The sequence below is a fragment of the Tenrec ecaudatus genome, chromosome 11 (assembly GCF_050624435.1).
Source record: "Tenrec ecaudatus isolate mTenEca1 chromosome 11, mTenEca1.hap1, whole genome shotgun sequence".
NCBI classification, from domain to species: Eukaryota; Metazoa; Chordata; class Mammalia; order Afrosoricida; family Tenrecidae; genus Tenrec; species Tenrec ecaudatus.
This window is the reverse complement of record NC_134540.1, coordinates 105,997,424-106,024,308: the sequence shown is the minus strand read 5'-3', so window position 1 is coordinate 106,024,308 and position 26,885 is coordinate 105,997,424. Positions and strand designations below refer to the sequence as shown.

The window sequence follows — 26,885 nt, the reverse complement described above, 5'->3', positions numbered from 1 at the left end:
TATGCTTGCCTTGCACCTACGGCTTCAATGACACAAATTCTCTTTCTCTCTAGCCTGTCTTGGGAGAGGTACAGCACGGATGGCTCCTTGGAAGCAAGGATGGCGAGACTTCGTCTTAGGTCCTTTGGACCTGTGGTCAGGAGCCTAGTCCCCTGAGAAGGATGCCCTGCTCAGAGAAGCCAGGGCTAGTGAGAAACAGGAAGGCCTTCAACAGGATGGAGTGCCACCGTGGCTGCGACAGTGGGTGGAAGCACAGGACCCACTGTGAGGATGGTGCAGAGCGAGCGGGGTTCGTTCTGTCGTGTACAGGGTCGCTCTGAGTCAGAACGGCAACTAACAACAACAACAACAACATCCTCCTCCTCCAGGAGGGTAAGCGGGAGAGGCCTCCCTGGGAAGGGCTGCCTTCCAGCGGAGCCTCATGCTCTCGCAGGGCATTGAGATGGCCCACGTGGAGCAGTGGTTTCCGTACACGAGTGGGGGCGCCGCAGGGCTGCCGTGATCCCAGGGCCCAGGGAGGCCCGCGCCCTGCAGAGCACGCGTGCTTGCGCCATACAAACCTTGAATGCCAGTGTGAACAGCGACAGGGTGTCGAGGGCCGTGAGGCACACCTCGGTGGCGATGTTGGCTTCCAGTAAGGACTGGTGGAGCACGTCCGCGTCCGAGTGACCATAGCCTGCAAGGATCACAAGACAACATCACTGCCAGGGTCGCTGTGACAGCAGGGCTGCGGGGGCAGGGGGCTCACAGCCAACTCTTGATTACTTCGCGGAGACCGGGCTCTGGGCCCACGTCTCCGTTGGCCTCCGTGTGTACGTGTGGGCATTGGGGATGTTTCCACCCAATTCATCACTCTTTTTCAACCCCAGGAGGAACGCCTGTGGCCAACATTCACAGCATGCCCACTACGGAGCAGCTCTGCCCAGCGCCGCATGGGGCACCATGAATTGGCGGTGACCCGGCAGCCAGGGGGTTGGGTGTCAGCCACAATGCTGTGAACTGGACACGTGCTACCCCTTGAGCCCAACAGCGCTGTGAGGTATGTCTGTCACTAAGCACCCTTTTTACAGAGGAGGAAACGGGGCACAGAACGAGGAAGCCGCTTGTCTGAGTTCACACAGTTAGACACCGACGAGCTGGAGTTGGCTTACAGACAGGAGCCTGCTAATTCAGCTACGGCGCTTCCTAAGCTGTACGGATGACCGAGTGGCGAAGCCGAGGTTTCTGAAGCTCCCCATGTTGAGCGAGTCAGCAGCACAGCACAGGGGTTAAGAGGGTGAGCCTGAGAGGCAGGCTGCTTGCTGGTCGCTGACTCCAGCTCTGGGACTTTCTAGCTGTGTGACCTTGGGCAAGTCACTTGACCTCTTTAGTCTTCAGTTTCCTTATCTGTGAAATGGGTGCAGTAACGCTATCTACCTCAAAGGGCTGCGGGGAGCATTACGTTCATTAGCATCCGTGAAGCTCTCGGAATCCTGACATGATGTGCCAGGTTAAGGCATAAAGACCACTCGAATCAAGAGTTGCCTGTGCTAACAGCGCTCTAGCAGCTTTAATGGAAAGCGTCGACAGCCAGGATGTCTGAAAGAAATGCTTAAGGAAAGAAAAGACTTCCAGGAGCTGCCATTTAAATTTAGCTGAGTTGCACATGGTGTAAATACGAGCTGGCATCTTCTCTATGTGGCTACAAAATCAATTTAGTAATATGAAGTATAGTTGGGTGTGAAATTAGAGAGATTACATTATAAGATGATACGCATTAGCAGACGTTCATGGATAGATGCAAAGATGTTACAGTCTCGATCTGGATTACCAAGAAAGATGGAGAGACAGTCATGCATCGCTTAGCACTCATGGTACGGTCTGTGAAACAGGATGTCATATGATTTGGACGTTGTGCAAATACCATGTTCTATTCAGGTGGCCCCTGGGTTATGAACATGCTCCATTCCTAAGTCTGCCTTGGATCAACTTTGCATGAAAGTCGGAACAGGTAGGCAGGGTTGGCACTAAATAGTCAAGTAAATGCTCGTCACAACAGATGTCGTACAAAATGTTTCTATGTATAAAAAATGCAAAGAAACACTTCCAGATGTAGCTTTAACATAATAATACCATAGTTATGATGATGATGATAATGTTTGATCCTTGCAAGTAGCCCCTGTTTCTTATTATGAGCCATTGCATGTGCCTCAGAAATTTTAACAGGCTTGGCTATTTGGGGTTTGGGGCCACAGACGTCTACTGGGTCAGACCTAACCTGAATGGACACGATGCGGTGCATGACTGTGTGATAAAACACCCTATAATGTCTTCCTCCAAGAAGCAAATATAAATCAATACTCAGCATTTAGAGGAAGTTCTCAATACTAGAGAGGAGGACATTGCATAAGTAGATCAAGAAAATGAAGAACAGAGAGCTGAGGGAAATGTCATGACACCAATAATGGGGTCAAAACAGAATCGATACCCCACCGCCTCCCCCTCTCCCCCCCCGCAATTCCTTACCCAGGCCACTGCTGCACAGCCTGTGCTATTAGGATACAACAAATAAGTTGTATTATCTATCCTATCTGTATCAGGACGAAACAAATTAGCAAGCATGACATCATGGCCATTGCACCACATGTTACAACGATAGAGTAACTGTCAAAAGGCTGCAACAGCTTCTGAAAGCTACAGGGGGCTTTTTAGGGTAACGGCAAAAGCACCACTTATATGCTTGTTTGCTTTAAATCCAACGGTGCCTTGCTGCTAAAAGATGGCGCTGATCTTGTATGTTTGTGGACTGCCTTATCTCCACCCCATGGGAGACACCTCGCTGTGGCAAGGACATGCAACGCAGTGTGGCCTCAAGCACATTCTATTTCTTTCTGCTTCTTTGGTAGGCAGTCCTCCACAGCAGAGACGGAGTTTTGAAAAATATTCATTGTGTTGTCTTTACAAGTCAAGGCACTGCTTGGTCCAGGGCGGTGTGTTTGGTCAGACACAGAGGCAATGAAAGGAAGATAAACAGATCGAGGATGGTGGTTAAAATGACTACAACCATGGGACGAGGGGCAAAATGAAGACAGCACCCATTAGACCAACCAAGATGATAGCCCACACGTCAAAAGGCCCTGCCTGTCACCTAGGACGGCCATTTACCCCAAGTCAGCCTCTGTGTGGGCTAGGTTTTACCAAGAGACTTGCTTCCGTGAGGGTTTCAGTTCTCTCTCTGCCCATCTACCCGCCCATCCATCATACGCTAGGTAACCTATGAGGAGTCCTGGTAGCGTAGTGGTTATCTAGTGGGCTGTGATCCACACGGACAGCAGTTCAATACCACTAGATTCTCCTCGGGAGAAAGATGAGGCTTTTTACTCCCGTAAAGATTTAAAATCTTGGAAACCCACAAGGGCAGTTCTACCCAGTCCTATCAGGTGGCTCTACCTGGCATTGACTCAAGGGCAGTGCATTTGGTTTCTGGTTGGAGGCAAGCTATTGGCTCAGTAGAGAACAGGCAATCAATCATTCTGAAAATCCCCACAGGTTTTTGTTTTTTTTACCTAGTCCTGTCTCCTTCCTGTCCCTGGAACAATTCCACAACTGAATTTAGTGCTGCCTTGTTTGATATGAGTAGATAATCAATGAGCTGGGCTAAGCGAGTCATTATATGATTGTGTACACACTGTGAAACATGGTGACGGCAAAATGTCTCTAAGCTCTGATCAATCTCACAAGCAGTTAAGTCCTTCATCCAATATGCTGGGCCTTCAAATTAGACTACTACTGTCAGATACAGGTCCGATTCAAACAGAAGTCTGCCTTTGTCTGAGTCGCTTAGGAATCTAGAAGTAATGGTCCTACTAGCCATTTAAGTATATAGTCTTTTGTCTTTAAAAAATCCAACAACATCAGGATTCTGGAACTAGTTGTTGCAATTATTAAATCCTTAAAAATAGAGATGGCTGGGACAATTTGCCCTGTGATACCTTATGGGGACGGTGTGCCTCAAAGCCTGGAGCCAAAACCTGGTCTGGAATCACTGCATCAGGGAGGGTTTTATGGAATGGTTATCACTGTACACAGGCTAGCAGAAAAATAAAACTGAGCAAGCAAGTCCAGGAAGAGGGTCTTAGGAGGCAAGCCGTTTCTTAAACTTAGAGTCAGCAGCTTTTTGAAAGCCGCTGAAGCCGATTCTGGCCCAGGCGAGTGCAAAAGCAATGTTAAGCACGCTGGTTCCCACTAGAGGGCAGCGGCGCCCAGGAGCTCTGGGCAGGGATTCTTGACTCCCTCACTGCTGGCTGGGAATCGGGGCAGAATTTATCAGCTGTGCCACCCTTGTCAGCCATGAGTGGCCTCAGCGTCCTTAGGCTTGGCTACTCAAATGTGCCGTTTTCATTCTGCTGTCACTTTGAAAAGGGGTTATTCTAAAACCCCAAGTCTCTCAAGCACGCAGGACGAAACGGCCCCACAGGATGAGCTACGCCGACCTTGACTCTGGTCAATAAGTAAACTCAACCCAACCCACTGCCATGGGGCTGACAGAGCTTGACCGAATGACGCTGCCTACACCTGTGCACTCTCCCTTCATGCCCGCTGCCCAGTGCCCGTTGTGACCTGGTGCAGAGGATGCTCCAGACAGAAGAACAAGGGGCCTATTCTTACTGCGGCCACTTCCATTGTCATAGCTGCCTCGACCTTCATGAAACCAGGATTCTTGCCGGAAAACACTGTTCCTGCACTTCTCTCTGGCACATTGTGGATCCAGAAAAATAATGAGACAACATACATACAGAACAACACGGACTCTTCTTGCTACTAGAAGTCCCTCAAAGTACAAAGACCATATTTTCCAGATGTCTCCGAAGACCTGGTGGCCTAGTGGTTACCCATTAGGCTGTGATGCACAAGGATCTCAGTTGGAAATCCCCAGCGACTCAGTGGGAGAAAGGCGGGCTCTTGACTTCCATAAACGTTCACCAGTATTGGGAACGCCCAGGGCAGTCCCACCCTACCCTACAGGCCCCTAGGAGTCGACCTCCGCTCCGTGGGCAGCCTAGTGCAGATCCTCATCTCATTTTAATTGCTAACTAGTTTTCCTCACAGAAGGATGTGGAGTTTAAAGAATAACATCTCAAAGCAAAATGGATGTGATTTGCTATTTGTTCTCTTCTTCCTTCAACAAGGAAGAGAACATAGACGCTCAAAGTGATTTGTGGGAACAAGTCTGCCAAGTTCAGCCTGGGCTCCCAGGAAACCGGTTATCATGCCATCTGCTTCCCTCTTGCTTTAGGGTGCCCTCGCCCAAAGCATAGCAGGGGCTAAAACATGGCACCGAGTAAGAGTGGTGAACCCGAAAGTGTGAAGCCACTTGGGTTAAGCCTGTGACCCAGCAAAACCAAACACCCTGCCCTCGAGGTCTCTTCCGACTCTGGGGGCCACCTGCGGGGTTTCTGAGTCTGAGTGTCTTTATGGGAGCAGAGAGCCTTGTCTTTCACCCAACGAGCAGCTGGTGGCTTTGAACAGCCAAACTTGGAGTTTGTAGCCAACACCTACCAAGGCTGCTTGAGTGCCCAGGCCGTCTCAGCTGTGGACCATTGCTTGCCCTCATCTCAACGTGCCCTCACTGGGAGATGCTCGATCCAATCTGTAGTTATAGCAGATTCTTTGTTGTAGCCACCTTCACTGGCTGTGGTTTTGGAAATTCAGGCCCCAGAGCTGCTCCTCTCTCTCTTTCTCTATAACTGCCATTGGGTCAATGCTGACTGACAGCTACCCTGTAGGACTGGGTAGAACTGCCTCTGTGGGTTTCTGAGGCGGTAACTCTTGATGGGAACAGAAAGCCCCATCTTTCTCCCATGGAGCCACTATAGGAAGGCCAAATAGAACTGTATCTAGCTGTTCATACTCATGTACACCTTCCACTCGAAGACACAGTTAGGGGTGGATCCTATATTAAAAAACAAAACAACACCACCACCACCCAGTTTACCTGTTTGTAAAGAGACATTAATATATGCTTGAATCTCATTTTTAAGTATGAATTTTAAATCAGAGAAAGCCTACCTTCTCTGTACTTTTTCGCAGTAACTCGGTATTATATCCAACAACGTTGTTGCTGGGTACTTTCAAGCTATGAGTCAAGTCTGACTCCATAGGCCATCTAGGACACCGTCTTTATAGGAGCAGGTCACCAGGCCTGGAGCCAAAGCCTGGGCTGGACCCACTGAGCGCTCAGCTAGCAGCACATGCTAGCTAGCTATCACCCAGTTCCCTTTGCTTGCAGTGTTTTGAGAGAGGTCCTTATAAACCCACCTGGCCCGGCTTTCCTTGATGTTTAGCTGGATCTGGTGGTGCTGTGGGTTACACAGTTGGGCTGCTAACTGCAAGGTCAGCAGTTTGAAACCACCAGCCACTGCATGGGAGAAAGATGAGACTTTCTATTCATGTAGAGTTACTGTCTACTGAAACCACAGGGCAGTCTAGCCGGTCCTACAGAGTCGTTATGAGACTGGCTGTCAGTGGCTTTGGCTTGGCTTTGGCTTGATCTGGACAATATCTCCAATAGGCCCTTGTCTAGTTAGCTTTCACACATCTACCAGCAGGCGCTGGGCTAGCCATTGAGGCAGCTCAGCCCGTCCTGCTCAGGGGCATTAGTCAGAAAATGCTTCCCCCCACGGAGCAGAAAGCTCACTCTCTGTGACATAATCCAGTGGTCTTCAGACGCCTACTCTGCCGAGTTACAAGAGACAGAGCTTTCTACAAGTGAATCCGCTCATAGCTGGCTGGACACCCTCTTACCACCAGTGGAAAAGATGAATGGTCATGCAGGTGAATTGAGTATCTTCCTACACCGTGAAAATAAATACAAGAGTGATGTTTTAGATATTTTTTGGAGGGGAGGTAATAAGATTTCCTAGCCACCATATCATGGAGTGTCCCTGCCATGATGCGGTTTATATGAAGTACTCCACGGGTAGCGGTCACCGTGCCATTGGTACAATTTCTCTCGATTAAGCTGCAGAAGGTTCAAGTTACAGTAAGTAGGTCTGTGAGTGCGTGTTCTAAACATGCACTCTTCATGTGTGCCTGGGCAAGCACCGCAACAATGAAGCGCATGACCTTCAGCGGCATTTTTAAATACGTAGGAATGGCTATTTTACTAATTTCTTTCAAAATCTGGCCCCGTTAGAGTTATAAGCATAGTGCAACAATGTCTTTCCCAGGCTCCTCCCAGGCTATTGAGTGATGGGGCTGGTGGTGGGAGCGAACCCAGAAACCCTGACAAGGGATTGAGTTCCTCACAGTCCTCTGCTGCCCTCTGCTGGTCAAGCTGAGCTTGTAAGCCTTGCCTCCCAGGTCAGGATGATGAACCGAAAAAACTGCACTTATTGGGGATCCATTCGGAGACCCCAGTGGATGCCTGAAACTGGGAATAGTACCAAATCCCATGTGTTCATACCTACAACCATAGAGTTTAATTTATAAAGTAGGCCCAGTAAGGGATTAAAAAGGAGCCCTGATAGCACAGTGGTTGTGCGTTGGGTTACTGACCAAAAGGTGTACAGTTCAAAACCACCAGCTACTCCATGGAAGAAAGACGAGGCTTTGTACTTCCATTCAGAATCACAATCTTGGAAACCCACAGTTCTACCCTGTCCTATAGGGTGGTTATGAGTTGGAATTGACTAGGTGGTGGTGAGTTTGTTTGTCTCGTTTTTTGGAAGGGATTAACAATAGTAATACAATAATTATAACCATACACTCTATTAAGTTACTGGCAATGAGGTGAGGTGAATGCGACAGGGCACTGCATTAGGCTACTATCTGCAGACTGGCTGACTGAAGAAGGCAGTCAAGGGGAGTCTTCATGGGCTGGAATGAACTTGATGGCAGGGGTAGTGTGGTCCAGGGACCCTCCCTGTTTCCAGTCCTTCCTGAAGTACATCCACTGTGGACTTTGCGCTGTCTCTGGCAAGTCTCTTACATATGGGCCCTGTATCATATTGGTTGGCCCAACAGAAGATACTGTATTATTCACTGTTAAATAAGAATGCTTTGTGGGGGAAAGGGAGGGGCAAAGAGACTACGAATGGCCCATACAATACCTAGCTACAAAAGCAGACAACATATTCCTGTGCACATAGAGTACACGCTCTCCTCTGTTTGAGGTCCTCTACTGAGTAACGTGCTAGGCTGCCCAGCTCACCAGGAAAGGCTGGGGGCACCCAGGGACATCACTGGGACAAAGGATGTCAATGTAGGCTGAGTTCCCAATGAAGCGGGAGCCAGCAGGACCGTGCCTGCGGCAGCAGGGATGATGGTGACCCAGACAAAGGCTAGTGGAACCATCTACTTGTGGTCGCTGGGAAGGCAGGAGGAAGAAAGGTGATTGGGGGCGCTTGTCACTGAAAACTGCCTGAAGCAAAAAAAGACAGGACCAAGGAGAGGCGAGGCTGGAGGCTGGGGTCCTCTGCGGGCGGTAAGAGGAGCGGATGGAACCCAACCACGCAAACAATATGGCTTTTGTCAGCAGAACACAGCCAGCTGCCTCTCCGCCCCAATCCAACCCCCCTCTGCAAAACCGGCTTGCATGGGGGGGGGCAGGGGGGCGGTAAAACTATTTATTCCTGCGTGGATCACGCCTTTGGTTTTTGTTTTCTGTTTCTTTCAGTGATCATTTTCAGAGACAGGAGGCTTTGAGGGCATATGATTTTTTAAATTTAAATGCCAGTCAAGGTTCAGGCATTTGCTTGAACAAATGAGCCCCGTGTGGTTTGGAAATAAAGGCTGTTGAGCTGGGTTTGAAAAAGCAAAAAGCTACCATTGAAAAATTGAAAGACAAAACAAAACTGGGTGGGGGGGATCCCAAGGGGTGGGGGTGGGGAGGGATCCCCTGGAGCACAGCTGTCCTTGGAAAGCTGTCCAACACACAGGGTTGGCCAAGAGTCAGAATCTTCTCGACAGCAAGTACTTTAGTGTTCTGCTGTTACTTTTAACGTAAACCATTCAGGCAAAGGCAGCACAACAGGTCTTGCTGGTCGGTTCTGTGTGTCCTGAAAGATTTCATCTGTGTGCCAGAGAGAACACAAGAAATAACAAAATGTCTTGCTTCTCTTGATTTCTACCCTCTTGCTAGTAAAAAAAAGCACAAACTCCACAAGACAGGAGGCTGAAAAGAAAATCAATTTATCACTAGTTGCAGCTGGACCCCGTCCCTGCAGGCCTTTTTGCAAGGACTGTCAGGGCCCAGAGCAGGCAGCTTCAGACGGCGCCCTCCGCGAGCGGCAGGCTGACAGACGCCGACTTAACGCCAGGCCTCCCATCTTACACAGAGAAACAGTACCAGCTCCATTAACCTTTGCTGGGGTGGGAGGGTGGAAAGCTGCTGTCGTGTGAACTCGTCATCCTTGCTACTTTGAGCTATCGTTGATTAGGGGCCTTGGGGAGACTGCCTTTACTTGCGGCCTACGTGAAGAAGGCGGTGTGACCCTCAGAGGGAATGGGACTCTCAGGAATAGAAATGAGGGGCGGATGGTGACAGCCATGAATTTAAAGAAGTTCTCGGGATGAGGACAAAAACATGCTAGATTTAATATTCTCCTCTCTGCCTTGCTGGGAGAGGAGAGGGGTCGGTTCTGAGAAATGCTATTTCTTGTGAGTGGCCCCACTGCGGCTTGCTACCCAGCACGGTGAGTATCGCGTGGGTTTTCTGCTTTGCTCAGGACGGTGAAACACTTAAGAAGATGGTACATGTAGATGGTACAGAAAGAGCACACAGCGCCACGTCCCCTGTCGTGACTAAGGAAAGTGGAGGTACCGGACATATGCTCCCACGTTTTGGCAGAATCTCTGTGGTGAAGTTAGAAAGCCCCAAAGTTAGGAAGGTGAGATGAATAAAAAGGTCTGGCTTGCAAGTGAAGCGGCCTCATAAGCAGACGTCGACCTGATTAAATCTTACCACTGTCTACAGAAATCCCAAGCACGCTCGATATCTTTCTCACGCTGAAAACACAGAAAAAGTCACTTGGTTATTGGGCTGCGTTTCCACACCCTCACACATCGGCTCAAGGGCATTGGGGTTCACGGTCCAGACATTCGGGCAGGAGTGGCAGAACGGGGACGCTTGGCCAATTACACGCATGCCACCCACCTGGGGCAGGCTCGGGGCCAGGCGTCTGCGGGAGTGGTGAGGGCAGAAAAGAACCAACACCCCCAGCCAGACGTTGACAAGCAAAACGTCCGGAAGGCACTGGCCGCAGACAATGAACCCAAATAGGTGTTTAAATCCTTGGCCACCGAGTGGCTAAATTTTAGGCTGTCAGAGTGGTGAGCAGAGGGGTGAGGGGGGTGGCAGAGGGTCTAGAATGCTCAGGTTTGATGCTCAGGTAGTTGGCCAGGCCCACATTATGCCACTCCCTAGTGCTGAGCGCTCTCCGCCCAGGAAGGGCACGCTGCCGTGAGCTCTTCAGCCTCCTCGCTCCGAGCTGGAAGGAAAAACCAAGTTGGTGACGCGGTCAGCTGTGGCTGGGGCTCTCCCCGGGTGGATGTCGGCGGAGATGGCTGGCGGTTACGATGGTATGTCATGGGACTTACTGTGGTTAAAAGTGAGAGCGTTATCCAGGCTGCCCAGCTGCTGCAATCTGGCATGCATCATCCCTGTTCTGTTACGGGAAACAGGCAATGTCTGAGACTTGCGATCATGAACTATGGGTCCCAACCCCTCCTGGTTCCTGCAACATGAGTGAAATGGGATAGGAGCAAAAGTTAGACGGGCGACACGGGGAGCGTTAGTGAGGCGGCCACAGCACAAACAGGAGGGGGCGCAGCTGAGCACGGGCCAGCCCTGCCACAGCCCGCAGATGGACCGCAGCCAGAGGGGAAGCAAAACACAAGCCCCAGCACAGAGCCCTTTCCCTCTTAGGAGAGCACAAAAATCGAAATACCATCGCAAAATAACCAAGCCAGGTGACCGTGCTGACAAGGGTCAAAATATGGCAAACCTTTCTGGGGATTCTCTCGGTTATAAAAAAATCCAAAAACAACAAAAAAATTTTTAATGGAAACCATCCGCCCACCTCCCCAAACGAGCAAACAACAACAACAACAAGAACCGTGCAGTGGCGTGGCAAGGCACAAAAACCAAACATGCAGAGGAGAGCATTAGTTGAGGCAGTTTCAGCAGCTCCGTTCTTACCCAGGCAGGAGGAGGCATCAAGCCCTGGGTTAAACTTGTCAGCGGTCAAGTGAAGAAAATAGAAAGGTGATCCAGGTTAGCAATCAGGCAGCAAACTTCCTACTGCGTACCGTCACCAGAGCAGACAACGAGTGACACCGCGTGGCCTCGCACCGCCCCTGTGCCCGCGCCAGCCATCCCCCTCGCCGTGTTACTGTGTGGAGGACCAGGACATGCACACCGAGGCCAGACGGCAGGCTGCCGAGTGCGCAGAGGGACACGATGGAAAGGCGCAGAGCTTAGGGAACCCGGCCGCCCTACACGGACAAAGCTTAAAGTCAAGGGTTTCGCTTCCTTTTCCACGTGCAGGAGCGACCGTGGCAATTCTCAACACAGAGCACCACAGCCACGCCATCGTCCACACCCGCCTCCAGCGCCTTTCTCCTTTCAAGGATGGTGCACACTGAAAGATGCAAGTATCTGCAGGGCGCCGCGACTCACACAGGAGCCCTGGCTGCTGTGGGCTGCTGACCACGAGGCCCGCAGTTCGAAACCACCAGTGGCTCCACGGGAGACAGGCTGGGGTCTTCTACTCCCAGAGTCCCGGCAGCAAGTCTGGTTTTCGGTCTGAGTGAGTTGGAAGGTTTTCTTAACAACCTGACAATTTGAATGCATTGAAAACAACAAAGCTAACGGCTTCACAAAACCTGGTTCTAAAGCACTTTGTGGGGACAGGAGTCGTCAGCTTCCCACATTGGCCACTTGAAGCTCTGAGGCGTTTCACTGTTTTGCACACTCGTCTCTGAGTGCCACCGTGTGATGTGGGTGTCAGATGTGGCAGGCAGGGTGTGAAGCTCGCCCCCAAACAGTGCCTTTTAGTTCTAACACACGCCGTGGGAGGCAGGCAGGAGGTGCCTTGCAACCACGGAGCGGCAGTGGTGTACGGACGCCCTGCAGATCCTTGCATTTGTACTCAAAAGTCAGATTTTTAAAATCCCCATTATAATGAGAAGAAGTCAAGTGTAGGGTATGTTAAGTGCCACCAAATTTCAGTGGGAAAAAATTAAATACACATTAATCGATGGAAAAAGCAAAATATTTTCCCGAAATTGGCTTTTTGTGGAGACACATACTTTTAGTTGTTAACACAAAATGTAATTCTGAAACCTTCTCAAATATCCCCAGATGAAAATGCTAATATCGAAGGCAAGTCTTCATTTTTTTTAAATGAGTCTGTTTAGAAAAAAAATCTGGTTTCCTATTTTGATTGCCACAAAACATAATTATGATAAGAAAATGTCCTCAATTATAGTGAAATTTAAGTTTCTCTTAAACATAAATCTAAGTTTACTTATCACTGAAATACTGAAAACCAATCAGTGGAAAATATGATACTTAGACCAACACTCATCAATAACACAGAGGGACGACTCACAACAGAAAATATAAACCAACACAGACACACCGAGTAGTGACAGGGCAGTTGTCTGTTGCCAACCCACAGACAAGATGCCCTCTGAAGGCATATTTCCCAGCGGATCTGTTTGGGCAACAGCAGCAGGGGGATTGAGCTCCCCTTGGACTCAGAGTAGAAGCAAGGGCGTGTAGTCCTGAGGGGGGAGTTAGGGCTCATGACACCCAGCCAAGAGATTTGTCAGTGAAGCAGCTCACTTACGAAGGTTTTGTGAAATCCAAACCAATGTAGGGTGGGCTGGAAAGGTCCCTTCAGTAAGAAAGGAAGGCAGTGGTGAGACATGAGGGCGTGTGTGTGTGTGTGTGTGTGTGTGTGTGTGTGTGAGAGAGAGAGAAAGAGAGAGAGAGAGAGAGAGAGAGAGAGAGAAGCGGGGCGATGGTAAGAGCGACTCTTGGAAATGGGCCAGTGGAGGAAACTCGCTAAGAAGAGAAAGTGGAGACAGAACGATCAGCGTATGGAGAGGAATCTGGACGGAAGGGTAGCAGGGTGGCAACGGGCCACGGTGGAGACGTTTTCCAAGAGATGCGTGTGGGTTAAAATATGAGACAGAAGGGCTGTAGATGCTCCCAGATTTTTACGGCGGCGATCCAAATGCCTGCCAACTGTGTTCATGGCTGTGCCTGTGAATTCCAACTGCCAATCACCATGCATGACAATTCCCACACATGGGGATCCAAGGGTAACGCCGAGAGGGAGGGGGAGGGGGAGCCAGGCACAGGACGCTTCTCACAGAACAGCCCCCGCCCCACGGTACCTGGCGATGTATCTCTTTCCCATGTACTGGAACTGGTGCAGGCAGACTCTGCAGGCGGGAAAGAGAGGAGTCAGGAGAGGTGTGAAGACTAGATGAATTCCAACACGCTGTCTTGCTTAAAGCCATCAACATGAAAGTGCATACAATCTCACTCCTACGGCGCACCCTGTGAACAGTGTTCACCAGCAGGGCTAGCGGGGTGGCCTGGCCTTTTGCTGCTATCTGTTCAGGGCAGACTGCTCTGCACATGCTCCAGGATGGCTCAGGACCATGAGGGCGCTTCATCCACTCAGTCTGGAGGTTGAGTCCCAGGCCGTTGACCTCAGAAAGCACTTGGCTTATTCTTGACTCAAAGTTATGCCAGGGACACACTCTTTTGGTTCAAGTATGGAGACTGGTCCTTGACAGATCACAAACATAGCGTTTTGTTTCGGGGGGTCTCTTTTGTTTTAATATATCCGCAAAAGGGAAGTTACTTTTTTTTAAAATCACATAGTTAATAAACCTATGGCAGCATCATCTCCCTGGGGCTGGGTTTGGGCGTGTTGTCATGCCAATCAGAAGGCTGGCAGCTCAAATATACCCAGTAGTTCCTCTGCTTCCCTAAAGATTCAGAGCCAAGGAAACGCAGTGGGCAGTGCTACCCCGTGCCATAGGGCCGCCCTGAGTGGGTGAGAATCCACAGGGTGACGCCCACCCACAGCTCGACTCATTTCCTGAGAGTTGCTTGGGTGCTGACTCTACCCCAATGACAGGACACTCCCTTCATAGAGGCGGCAGAGGGCGCTGTCCTGAGGGGTTGAGATGAACCCGGTCGAGGGCGCACATCCACCCTCTCAGGAGGCAATGGAAACGAGGGGTTTCCATCAGAGTTTGTGCAAAGTCATTGGTTAATGGCAAACTAGGGTCCAAACTGAGAGACGTCAAGCCAACAGAGTTAGCGTCATTTATCCAATTACGGAGTGATCGCATCTGTTGCCGCAGTTATAATAAACATGCTGCCTGAAACGCTGCTGGGTACTATCTATATGATGTGCTCTCTATGTACATTCAAAGGTTTCAAAGAAACCTAAGAAATACCGGATTCGGGAAATAATCTGGTTCTGGCAAGGGGCTGCAGACCTGTGTTTCTAAAAGCAGAAAACAAAACAAACCCAAACCAAACTCACTGCCACTGAGCTGATCCTGACTCACAGGGACCCTGTACGACAGGGTAGAACTGCCCCTATGCGTTTCTAAGACTCTGGCTCTTTATGGCAGTAAAAATCCTCCTCTTTCTCCCTCAGAGTGGTTTTGAACTGCCGATCTTACAGTTAGCAGCCCACTGTGTAATCATTCCACCACTAGGATGAAGAAATAAAGTGAGAGACTATAGGTTATTTGAAAGAGTTCACTTTTCTTATCAAATGTGTTTAAATTATAGGCATTTTTACTGTCTTCGTTTCTACATCTGCTTCAGTTATATTCAACTGGAAACAACACCACCCACCCAATTCAGTAAATATACTTCATGCTACTCAAATGGTTTATGCACACAAGCAGCTACCGCAGCTCTCCAGCCACACATCTGCAACAGTTGAAGGCTGGCCCCTTGAGTCGTGGCCATCGGGAATAGGTGTCAAGGTCATGTGGAGAAGAGTGAGGTGAAGGAGTGGACCCCGTGAGGATGTGGTCTGGAATGACACTGACTACATTCCTAATTCAACGCGGCAGTAGTTTCCTCTTTCTTAGCAGGACAAATCAAAAGGCAAGAAGCAAAGGGAAGGAAAGAAAGAAAAAACTACTCACTCTGATATCGTAAAAAAATCCATCAGTTCAGATGTCGAGGCCTTGTTCCAATACGTAAACAAAGCATCTAGAAAATAAACATTCATCTGGTCAGGTGCGCATGGTGTGTGTTATGATGGAGATTCACCTACTACTACAATGGAAGACTGATCAAATCATAGATACTTATCTAGAGTAGATAGCAGCCAATAGGGTCATTTCCGTTAAAGAATCTACATTTGAACACATGACCTTTAGTTTCATCACATCACCACCGGTACGATATGGTGAAAAGCATATTTTAACTTACACATATTATATTTTCGTCTACTCAATTGGTTTTGGCATTGTTGAGAATAGACACAGTGGAACACATACTCATTCGACAATCCCCACGTGTACCATTCAGGGACAATGGTGGCATCCGTGGAAATGAACCCCTGTTCTCACTCCTCTTTTCTGAGTTATTTTTCTCCCACTTACAAGGTCCCTAAGGTTGTCGTGTATTCTTTTGAGTTACTGCTATAAAACGGATTCGATACTTAACGAGTATAATGCTCAAACTGACCTTTTTTTTTTTTTTTTACTAGTTTAGTGAAACTATTGTTAGATTTTAAGTTGAGTTCAGGGGATATTCTTGGTTTAAGGTTTAAAGATTATCTCAGGTCAATAGTATCAGGCTCTATGGATCCACAAAGTCTAGAATCTATAAGAAATGAAAATTCTGTCCTATATTTTCCACCTTTTCTATGGAATCTTCTATCGAGCTGTTCAGTAATGGTAGCCAAGGCAGCACCATTTAACCGTTCTTCTGTTAAAACCAGTTAGCATTGCACAAAGCATTAACAGTGGGAGTTGTTTTGCCTTTCACCAAGATGTTGAGAAGCAGGTGAAGGCGCATGTCTTAGGGAAAAAGCAATTTCTTTGGGGCGCTGACCTGAGCTTAGCTGCAGGGGTATTGATGGCTCATGAAGGTGTGAGCACTTCACGGACTCCCTCTGCTCTTTCAAGAACAGCCACAGGAAGGGAAGGAGGGAGGGATATTTATTGTGAGTCTCTCACCTACCTGGCTCTGCACTAGGTGGTCCCGAGTTCATACACAGAGTCATTTACTCTGGACTAGAATCTTGTGAGAGATGCGGTTGTGTGTCTTCTGGTGGATTCTAACTCAGAGCTCTCCTACGATCAGAGTGGAACGGCCCCATAAGGTTTCCCAGGCTGTAACCTTTACGAGTGCCAATCATCAGGTCTTTTCTCCCGGGCATGGCTAGAGGGTTTCAAGTGCTGCCCTTCTGGTTAACAGTGGAACATGGAACCATTGCACCCCCAGTGGTCCTCAGCGAGACAGACCCAGCCCCCTCTCTCTCACCTAAGGCAAGAGAAGCTCGTCATGAATCTTCCCAGTTACCAACCTCAGGAGCTACAGCTCAATGGGGCTTTAAATCCAAATGCATCTGACTCTGAAAACCACACCTGGAGTCTCTGACCAGAAATGAGGTAAGGGGTAGTGGGGCAGTCAGGAAACACCACCGTTTCGGAATTTCGAGTTTAGCACCTAACAGAATGGATTCTGGTTACATGTGGCTGGTCATCTGAGCGAGGGTGCACCCCAAAAGTCACACACATGAGTGCTGAAGAGCTCTGTGGGCCCGCTCCAGACCCCTGTGGCCCAGCCCGCACAACGCGAGCGTCGGGCACCGAGGACTGTGAGCTGGCACAGCAGCAGGGTCTGCAGAGAGGAGGCATGGGCACAGCGCCACGTCTATGGAAGCTGGGGCCTTCCAGAAGCACGCAAGGGACCCTCTGCCACACTGCCTGGCACCTGACTTTTTGCTAACTGTGCCATGATCCCAGCTCTAAAGTACAAGCCCAGTTTGCTCCCCTTCCCCTAACACACCTTGAGAGGTGTGATCCATCGGCCCTCCCAGCCTTGGGCGGTGCTAGATTCTGTGCCTGTGGCTATGTCCCATTTAGGAGCGTGTTCTCTACCCTCCTAAGGGACAGGATTAGGGTGGGATTAACACCTGACTTTGGCAGACAGAGGGCGCGAACCAAGCCACACCCTTTGTTGCTTGCCGAGTGTGGTTGGTTAAATGGCAAAAACCACAGCTCCGTCCCAGCTCTGCGGGCACAGAGGGCATCCCAGGTCCACCAGAGGGGCATGTTCACATCTCGGTCTGACGTGGTGGAGGCGGGATACAGAGAGAGACTAGGCGGAAAGAGTTGCTATCAAGTTAAAAACAAACAAACAAACAAACAAACAAACAAACAAAACCCCCTCACTGCCACCAAGTGGACTCACAGCAGGGCTACGGGACAGAGCACAGAATAGAACTGCCCTGTGGGTTTCCGAGACTGCAGCTCCTTACGGCAGTCAAAGCATCTCATCTTTCTCTCGGAGCAGCTGGTGGTTTCGAGCCTCTAAAGTGGCAGCAGAACTAATTTTGGTTATTTGGCAAATGTTCTCTGAAAGCATACCACACCCATGCATCACTTACAGTTAGATTTTTACACCTAAAGGTGAAATAACTAAGACTTTGGGGGGGTGGGAAGGGGAATGTCTTCAACACACACACACACACACACACACACACACACACACACACACACACACACACACACACTCATTCTAATTATAAAGGAAAATGTTAAGTGTTGAAGGCAATTACAAAAAACCCCAAAAGATATTGTGACACGACTGAAGAGGTGGTTGCATTTATATAATTTTGGCACTGGCTTTCAGAAGGGCTGACTTTAAAGGGTCTATCAAAAGCAGTTACAGTCTAGTCACATCTCAGATTCAATGTTTAAAAGAATATATTTTTTAAGCAAAGGAAAAAATAGGGTTTGAATGCTGGTTAACAGTCATTATCTGACGGCAATGTTTAGAACTTTTTACTTTTCTAGGAAGAGTTTGAATTTGAAATTAAAAATAAATTTTTAAAAGTGTTCTGTACGTTTGTATTTGGATAACATTTCAGAAAGGAAAAAAGCGACTTACCGTATATACCCGTGTGTAAGCCGAGTTTTTCAGCACAACAAAATGTGCTGAAAAACTGGGGTTTGGATTATACACGGGTCAGTGGTACCCCAGAGAGGTGTAACATCTCGCGGGTGATTGCCATTCCTTTGCTGTTCATTCAAAGCCCTGCAGTGTCAGCACACATCTAACCAATCAGAGTTTACTCACATCTAACCAATCAGAGCCGTCCTATGATGTGGACGGCTCCAATTCGCAGAAGCACCCGCAGTGATTCACTTACTCCGGCAGCTGAACCGGTAAGGATGTGTCTGTCTGTGGCTGCGCTCCGTCTCTCCCCTCTGGTCTCTGTGTTAATTCACATCCTGCATTTCCCACCCTAGGCTTATACTTGAGCCAATCAGTTTTTCTGGTTTTCCAGGTAATTAGGTACCTCGGCTTATACTCGGGTCAGCTTATATTTGAATATATACGGTAGTTGCTCTTTTTAAAAGTGGATAGCTTAAAGTAACTAAGTGACAAAAGAAAAGAATTATCCAGGGGGAATAATGTTTATTGTGCATTTGAAGGCCAGGGTGGTCCCAACATCCAGTGACAAGGGCAGGCTGCTCACCCTGCTGGAAATGGAAGGGCAACACCAAAGAGACCCACTGAGCAGAGGCAGAAGCCCCTCCCAGCAGACTGTGAACGTCCACATCCACGGCCCCCAAAGAAAAACGCAAAAGGGGCCTTCTGGGTTTCAGAAACAGGCATCCTGGCATCAACAAGAGCTCACCTTAATTCAACGACTGACACGAAGCTCATCGATTACCTTATAATTTGCTGCAGGCGAAGTGAGACAAGACTCTGACCAAGAGAAGCACTCTGGCACTGACTCAGACAAACTGCACGGGACTGGCTGCGTCACACCATCCCCGCTGTGACTGTCCTGCCTTGCATGCCTGACAGCTTTATGGGGGACGCTCACTGCGACTTGCAGCTGAGCATAACTGCTGTCTGTGACCTTCTGAGAACTCCCTGCTCAGCCTGTCTTCCAACAGGCGCTTTGGGCTGAGTTTGAACTCTCCAAGTCTAGAGTGTACCTGAATCACCTTCTGACACTACTCACTGCCATCCAGTCGATGCTGACTCATAGTGCACTACAGAACAGGGTCGAACTGCCCCTGCGAGTTTCGGACTGTAACTGTTCACGGGAGCGGACAGTCCCGTCTTTCTCCCTAAAGCATTCATTGCTGGGGTGGTTCCTACGAAACATGGTGATTGTCTACAGCGGCACTCCTACGAGCCCTGCACAGTCACGTTCCCAGGCACAGCCAGCCTGTTACACGCAGTCTGCATGGAAGGCTTGCATGGATCCCCCAACAAGGGACTTCTCTAATAGGAACAATTGCCTAATACAGTAACACCAAGTTGCCAGTAGGTAGGAGTTTGTTTGGACAACTAAGAGCTAGTTCAATCATCTGCTTCTGTCTCCTTTAGCTACCATGGCAGGCTCAAGTCTAACATGAATTTTTAAAAATAGGCCCATTCACATTTTAGAGCTTATTTTCTAAAATAAAACAATGAGCAGAAATATTTTCCTCCACCACAGGTCCCCAAACTTATCTGGCCCACCACTCCCCTTTTCAGAAAAGGGAAAAAAATTACCCCACACCATGCTGACAATGAAATATTTTTGGACCATCGTCCATAATCCAGGATAAAGTGTAGGTATCTGTTTTTGTAATCCCCCCCGCCAAGCACCAGGGGTCAGTATTGCCCACTTTGGGAACCACGGCTCTCAACCAAGGCTTAGGTTTCTATTGTTGCTGTGAGCTGCAGGTCAAGGTGGCTCCTGGTGGCCCCAGGCACAATGGGACTGGCCCACCGTGGCCACAATGTTTTCGTGGCTGGTTTGTCAGAAGCGTGTCTCCCCTGAAACCAGGTGAGCTCCACAGCAGGGCAGGGCCGCTGTGACACATGAAGTCCCCTGGCCGGGACCTACACCTGGGCCCTCTGCAGGGCAGGTAGGAATTCTACCACAGAACCTCGCTTGTTCTCTCACATCTACTCTGCAGGTAGTACATGAGCAAGCAGTTAAAATTTTAAAATGCCAACGGATATCTTTTGAGAAAGTTCCTGACACAAAACACATAAACCAAAAATCTTCATTGTTCACCTACCATCGGACATGCTTTTTAAGATGTAAAGGAAACACATCAGCAGGCTCTTAATCTCAGACTGGTCGAGTTTGTCGCACCGAACCACCGAATTTCCCAGCGTGCCGCTTTGCTGGTGCTAAAAAGGAAACGCAGGTGATTTTTCTCTTCAAGAAGCAAACGGAAAGATTATAGCTCTACTTTTCTCCTCTGAAAGAGTCTTAGGATTGAGTCAAATCACTGTCAACTGGAAAGCGGGAGCAATCTATCCACAGGTTTTCATGTAGACTCGACAAATGGGCCCCACAGAAGCCCTGGTGTGTCGTCTTTGAACGCCTCCCTCCAGGACGAGCCAGAAGACACAAACCTTTCACACTGGAGCACCACCCTTTTGGCGATCAGCCTGGTTCTTAAATGGCAAGGAAAACTGCATGCAAAAAAACCCCACACACAGAAACAATACAGAAGAGACGGCAGGACTGACCACACCCTCGGGAAAACCCACGTGGCCGTCTGTGGACATAACAGGCAAAGGCCACCAGCAGGCGCCCGAGCGGAAGAAACAGCACAGCACTGCCCCAAACCCTAAGCGGATGAGGCCAGTCCATCACCAGCTTAGCTCAGCACTGCAAACGCCAGGAAGCTCGGGCAGAGAGGGGTTTGCCACTAGGCCACCGGCCTGCGGGTCTAAACAGTACATGTTTTCCAAAACATAGAACAATCCACGAGCTTTAAAAATATCCTTCAAGTTCAATCTCCAATGGAAATCAAGAAATTCTCCTTCTGTTTTTGTTTTTTTTTTTTTTGGCCAAATCCCAAGCCAATAGATCAGTTGAGGAAGCCGAGATGGGGACGCCTCCATGCAAGGCCTTGTCAGGCAAATGAAGACACAGCCACAGGAGACAGGTTAAATACTGCGCATGGAGATTTTAAGGAACTCAAAACAAAAACCCCAAAAACCGCACCTCCATCGAGTCAATGCCCTAGCGACTCTACAGGACAGGGTAGAACTGCCCCCGTGAGTTTGCGACACTGTCACCCTTTACGGAGGTAGTCAGCCCATCTTTCTCCTGTTAAGTAAGAAACACGGGTGCAACTAGTGGCAAAACTGGGGCGCAGGCGTGCCTCCCGTCACGGGTGTTGCTGGGAGAACTCAGTACTTCTTGCAGGGAGAGGGGAGGTGCAGCATGCAAAGGCTCCTCTGACAAAGGTGGAAAGGTGAGCAGGGAAAAGTCCACAGTGACCCGGTGTTTCCTGGCCGACTGGCAGCTCTCCGCCTCCTCTCCGGTGCTGCGTACGACACAAGCAGAGTGCCTCCTCAGTAGCTTCTCCCTCTGCCACGTGGAGGCATGTTGGGGTCAGAAGTTAAATACGTCATGACACACCCCCTACCAGGGATCACAGCTACAAGTGGTGAAGTCAGAGCCCCCGGCGCCTCCGCAGAGCAGGCAGTGAGATGACAAACCGGATTCCGAGGGAAGGATGCTGTCCTAGGTGCTGAGACTGGGGCACGCATCCCCGAATCACTCACTTGCCCACTGGTGAACGGAGGAAACTGTGTGCTAAACTGCCTAAGCAAACGGTACCCAAGATACCAACCTGCCATGGGTCCCTTTCCTTCCCCACTAAGTCCCATGTCGTCCGAGTCTTAGTTCTCTCAAAAAGAGGAGGCACTGAACACAAAGGGGGTGCCTTGGTAGAGGGAGGGGAGGTGGCAGGAAACAGTGCCTCAAACAGGCTCGATGTCTGAATCGCTCACACAGTCACATCCTCTTCTGTGGAATTGGCTTTTGACTCGATACTCCTTGGCCTACAAAGAGCGTTCTCCCAGCAGAACGATGGCGACAGCTCCCAGCCTGGCCAACCTGCTAGAACCATTCCCTGAAGGTGCCCCGTGATGCACACGACCCCAATCTGAAATCCTGGAAACTGGAGCCAGGGAGATCCAGGGAATGGGCCCCATCTTTAGATGGTCCAGTAATCATCTCCAGAAACCCACACCAAACCCACTGCCATTGAGTGGATTCGGACGCATCGCGACCCTGTAGGTGGAATGAGTTGTTTAACTTAAACGTTCGAAGACGTCAACTTCGGTTAACACTGGTAGTGAAAAGCACGGAACTCACCTTATCCAGGGAGTTGCTTTTCTCGCCGTTCCTCTCTGGGAGGCTGCTGCCCGAATCTGTGCTTACGAGGGATCCTCTGGAGTCAGCACTGTTGATGTTTGGGGTTGAAGTCGTGTATGGCGACGCTGAGTGGGAAATAAAGCAAGGCCCAAATTGCCGTAAGACAGATTGACATACGGGTATTAAACGTCAAGAGGAAACACCGTATATACGTGAGTATAAGCTGACCCAAATATCAGCCGAGGCACCTAATTTTACCACAAAAACTGCAGTACAAAATGGGCTGAGAAACTCAGCTTATACGCGAGTATATGTTACTTATTATTATTTCTCTTAGGAAGCTGGCCCAAGAGTTGCATTCAATTACCCCAGCTTTAAGGAATATAGCCATCAAGGGATACAAATTAATTTTTACTCTGAAATACTAAGACATACAAGACTTAGAAATAGGGAGATACCAGCAGATGCATCTTAGTTTGGCATAGAAGTCGATTTATTTATTAGAATCCTGAGATTGCTAAGACTTAGAAAAGCTTAAAAAAACAAACCTGCTTAACACAATCAGATGAAACTGGGAAGCTATCCAGTAAGTCCAGAACATTCTAAGAACCATGCTAAAGTGCCCTGTGAACTCAGAGGGGTGTCATGGGATAGTTGACAATTTCAGGGAAAGCACAGAGAGACTGAACACCTGCAGTTTCAATGTGAGATCCTGCTACTTTCCCTTTGCGGACACGATGCTTTTGTGAAGTGGGTGTCTGGTGGCTGCCCTGGTAAAAAGATAGCGCTGGGCGGAATCAGCAAGGAACAGGAAAAGGCGGTGGCGGTGCCCAATCTGACTTCAAATTCAGAGGTGCTGTAGTGTCCAAGAGGCTCACGAATCCATTTAGTAAATAAGTTAGCAAAACCTAAGCCAATGTAGTAGTTACATAATTTCATTTCAACTTAATGATACATAAAATTGCAGAGGTGGTATTCAACACCTCCTCGTGGGCGTGGCCTTCTGATAAGGAGGGCTCAGGAACCCCACCCCCACCTCTCTGCCTTCACCTTCCTGCTTGCTGGACCCCGAGGGCAGCCGGCATGCTGCGGCATTCCCATCAACCTTGCATCCATGCGACTCTGCATCGGCTGTGACCCTCTGCCTGCATCGTTGCATGAGCTGGGTGAGTCTGAAAAGGGGCTGATGGGTGAGTATCAGACTTAGGGACTTGCGTTGGACTGGGCGGGGCTGCTTTCTTGATGCAAAATTACTTTTGATAGAAAGCTCGTTCTCACGCGTGTTTGCGCGTCACTGGGTCTGTTTCTCTAGTCGGCCCGGCCTCTCACAGCCATCAAGTTGCTGCTGACTCCCGGGGACTCTACAGGACAGGGGAGAACTGCCCCTGCGTTCGCAAGGCTGTAACGTAGAAAGCCTTTCTTCCTCCCAGTAAATAAGGCAGAAGGGAAAGTACCTTGAAAATGCACTGCACTGCTTCTCAGATGGCTACTAAGCCATTGGGATATGAGGACGTACAGCAAGCTATTGACCTGCCCACCTAATAAACAGAATTGTTCTGTGACGCGGGTGGAAGTTTACAGAGCAAACTCGTTTTTCCATGCACACGTTTTGTTTAATGACGTCGACTGTAGTCCCGTGGTATAACTGCACCGTTCCCCCTTCCTCCCCGTTTTGCGTTTCCACTCCCACCTCTCTTGCCAGCATCACGCGCTTCGTTTGGGGGTGGATGGTGTTCTTCGGTTCTCCATCCAGATCTGAGGAGTGTGTTCTTGCCTGGCATGCATTTTATAGGCCTATTGTTTGGATGAAAGTTGATCCAGGCTTGAAAGGCATCGAAGGGCTTCCACCAGTCTCTCGCAAGGTAGTAAATCGGGCCACTTTTATGAGTCTGAGCTTTGTTCCACAATTTCCTCCCATTCCAGCCAGGTCCTTCTCTTGCGATTCCAGTCAGAGCAGTCGTGTGCGACAGCTGGGCACCACCTAGGTGTTCTGGAGCCACGGCAGTGTGGAGGCCGAGACAAGAGTCGCCTGGTCCATTCGCCCGTGTTTGCTTGCCTCTTGGATTCTCTTTACCCTTCTTGGCTCCAAACAGGGAGATATTGCATCTTAGTTGGGCATTCACAGCTTTCCAGACCCGAGTTGCTTTTTGCCGAAGTAACACGCAGGACATTGCTTTTTCAGACTAGCTTACGTCAATTGATCCAGATGTCCCGAGACTACGGTGCTAAGTCTGGAGGCCCAGTGACTCATTTCCTCAAGGTTACAGGTCAGCAATTTTCAAAACGCTGTCTTGTTGTATGCTCTACTACATACCTTCAATTAACTGTCGTACAACGGAGCCCTGATGATGTAGTGGTTCAGCACTGGGCTGTGATCTGCATGGTCGGCAGTTCATGACCAGCAGCTCCACAGGAGAAAGACTGGGCTTTCTACTCAGGTAAGTAGTTATGGTGTTGGAAACCCACCTGGGGGGTGGAGCAGTGTCCCTGTAAGTCAGCACTGACTTGATGGCAGTGAGGGAGGGAGGGAGAATTGTAGTACATATGAGGGGGCTTCGAGATGCTTGTGAAAAAGTGAAATACATAAATATGGACGTTTTCTACCAACTTCCTGTCACCTCCTCGTGTTTGCAGGAATAGCTCCTGCCAAGCCTGTACATATCCATAGGTATAGTCCCTTTTACCTTTCCCACACCTGCTGGGGGCTTTTTGCTTTTTTCGGGGGGGGGGGTTGGCCTGGGGAGCCATGGAAAAACTGACAGTGAGGAGGTCTTTTAAGCACGTAACGAAAAACAGCTCCCAGACTTGCATAGCTCCTGCCGCACGAGGCCTGGCTGGTAGCACAGACGCCTCGAGGACCCTCTGGGCACCGTGCTCAGCGAGCTGTCAGCCCAGCCTTCCGCACCTGGCACCGTGGAACATGCTGGTTTTCCTCTGCGAACCAACTGTCCTGGCCTGGAACCCTGCCCTAAAGGCCTCCCGTTTGATAAACAGCTAGCTCCCGAGTCCCGCCAAGGACACTTCTTAACTGGCTTGTTTTGCTTTGTTTATTTGAAGGGATGAGGGAGAAAGCCTTAGTCTCTCAGGCAAAGTCAGGAGGCCGATGAACCTCAGAAGACTCGTCACACCACCATGGTAAATCCATCCCCTACGTGGCAGTCCTTGGGGTAAGGACGTCTTGCTTATTAGTAAAGCGGAGGGACAGCAGAAAAGAGGAGGGCCCAGGCCGAGATGGAGTGGGCGCAAACCTGACCACGAGGCTGGCACAGGGCCGGGCGGCACTTCCTTTTGTTGTACACACAGGTCGCGATGGGTCAGATGGCACCTCCACTAACCAGGCCCTGGCAGTCCTGTGTATGGGCCACCCTCCCTGACACTGACACAGCGTGCGGGAAGCCAGCTGGGGGTGGGAGATTCTGGGTGACTCTGGAACAAGCAGCCCTTGGCTCTCCTGGCCGGATACAGCCGCCCTCAGAGGGATGGACCCCCAACGCCAGACTGCCGTGGGGAAGCAGCTGTGCCCAGGCCTCTGTCCACACGCCGAGAGAGAAGACGCAGTAAAGTGTGAGCCGAGTCACAGAAGCAAACTACACCATGCATGTGTCAAGTGACAGGGACTGGGGAGAAAGCGGCTCTCCGTGAAGTCACACTTGACCTGAAATTCTCAGCGTTTCAGGCTTGATTCCAGAACTATCCGGAAAGCTAACAGATGGCGGGGCAATAAATCAGAATCAACCCCCTTGACAGAACAAGTTGTTGCTGTGTGCATGTGTTTAGTACCCTGCTCAGTGCCTAAATTGAGTACACACTGCCGCCGAGGACCCTCCGGGGCAGCTCCAATCCGGCCGCCTGGGCGCAGAGGCACCTCCTCAATGCAAAGCCATTCCGACAGTCTTCCCCGTCAGCGCCTCATGAGGACAGCAATACGGAGGACAGCGGAAAAAGGAACTTGTCGCCAGAGAACGCTCGCCTCTTAAAAGGAATCTAGTCGCAGGGTAGGTTTTTCACAGGCAATGCACCAGGAGGCTTAAGAAATCCGCATGCATCATGTTTCGGCGACATTAACAACGAAATGGTGAGACCTCGTTCTCAATACGCACAGAGAGCGTGTTTCTTCTGGGCGGCCCAGGGCGCACGTTAAGGGGCCTCTGATGCCGAGAAGGTACGAACTAGAGGCTTCCCTGGAAGGGAACAAGGCTGGATGCGTATTTTCTAAGACAATTTCAGCCTGTTGCTGAGAATATACGCAGCCAAACAAATCGCAAATCCAACAGGATTTCTGTTCGGAAGGCTATGGGAGGCAGACAGACAGAGAGAGCGAGCAAGCTTGAGAATAAATAAGCCTGGGGTGGTGAGTTTCTTGGAAAAGCAGATGTTACTCTTGACACGCAAGTTAAAAGGGACTCAGGGAGTCTCAAGTGCTTCTTGTCACTGGACCACAAAAGCCGCGAGACAGAATGACTGTCCTGTTGTGACATCCAGGTCCTG

General features: G+C 49.6%; 1 protein-coding gene across 13 annotated transcripts in view; it reads right to left on the bottom strand.

The window, feature by feature from the left end:
* The window catches only part of DOCK9 (dedicator of cytokinesis 9), a 330,985-nt gene that overhangs the window by 47,437 nt on the left and 256,663 nt on the right, over positions 1-26,885 (bottom strand). For 7 of the 13 annotated variants that reach the window (XM_075563462.1, XM_075563461.1, XM_075563465.1 and 4 more), the window contains 6 exons: positions 22,398-22,522; positions 20,296-20,410; positions 15,175-15,241; positions 13,387-13,434; positions 10,579-10,715; positions 561-676 (listed from right to left, as the gene is read on the bottom strand). In XM_075563462.1, the coding sequence (XP_075419577.1) occupies positions 561-676; positions 10,579-10,715; positions 13,387-13,434; positions 15,175-15,241; positions 20,296-20,410; positions 22,398-22,522 (608 nt within the window). Of the gene's footprint in view, positions 1-560; positions 677-9,943; positions 9,988-10,578; positions 10,716-13,386; positions 13,435-15,174; positions 15,242-20,295; positions 20,411-22,397; positions 22,523-26,885 lie in introns of all 13 variants that reach the window. The other 6 variants (XM_075563463.1, XM_075563468.1, XM_075563464.1 and 3 more) reach the window with 2 other exon arrangements.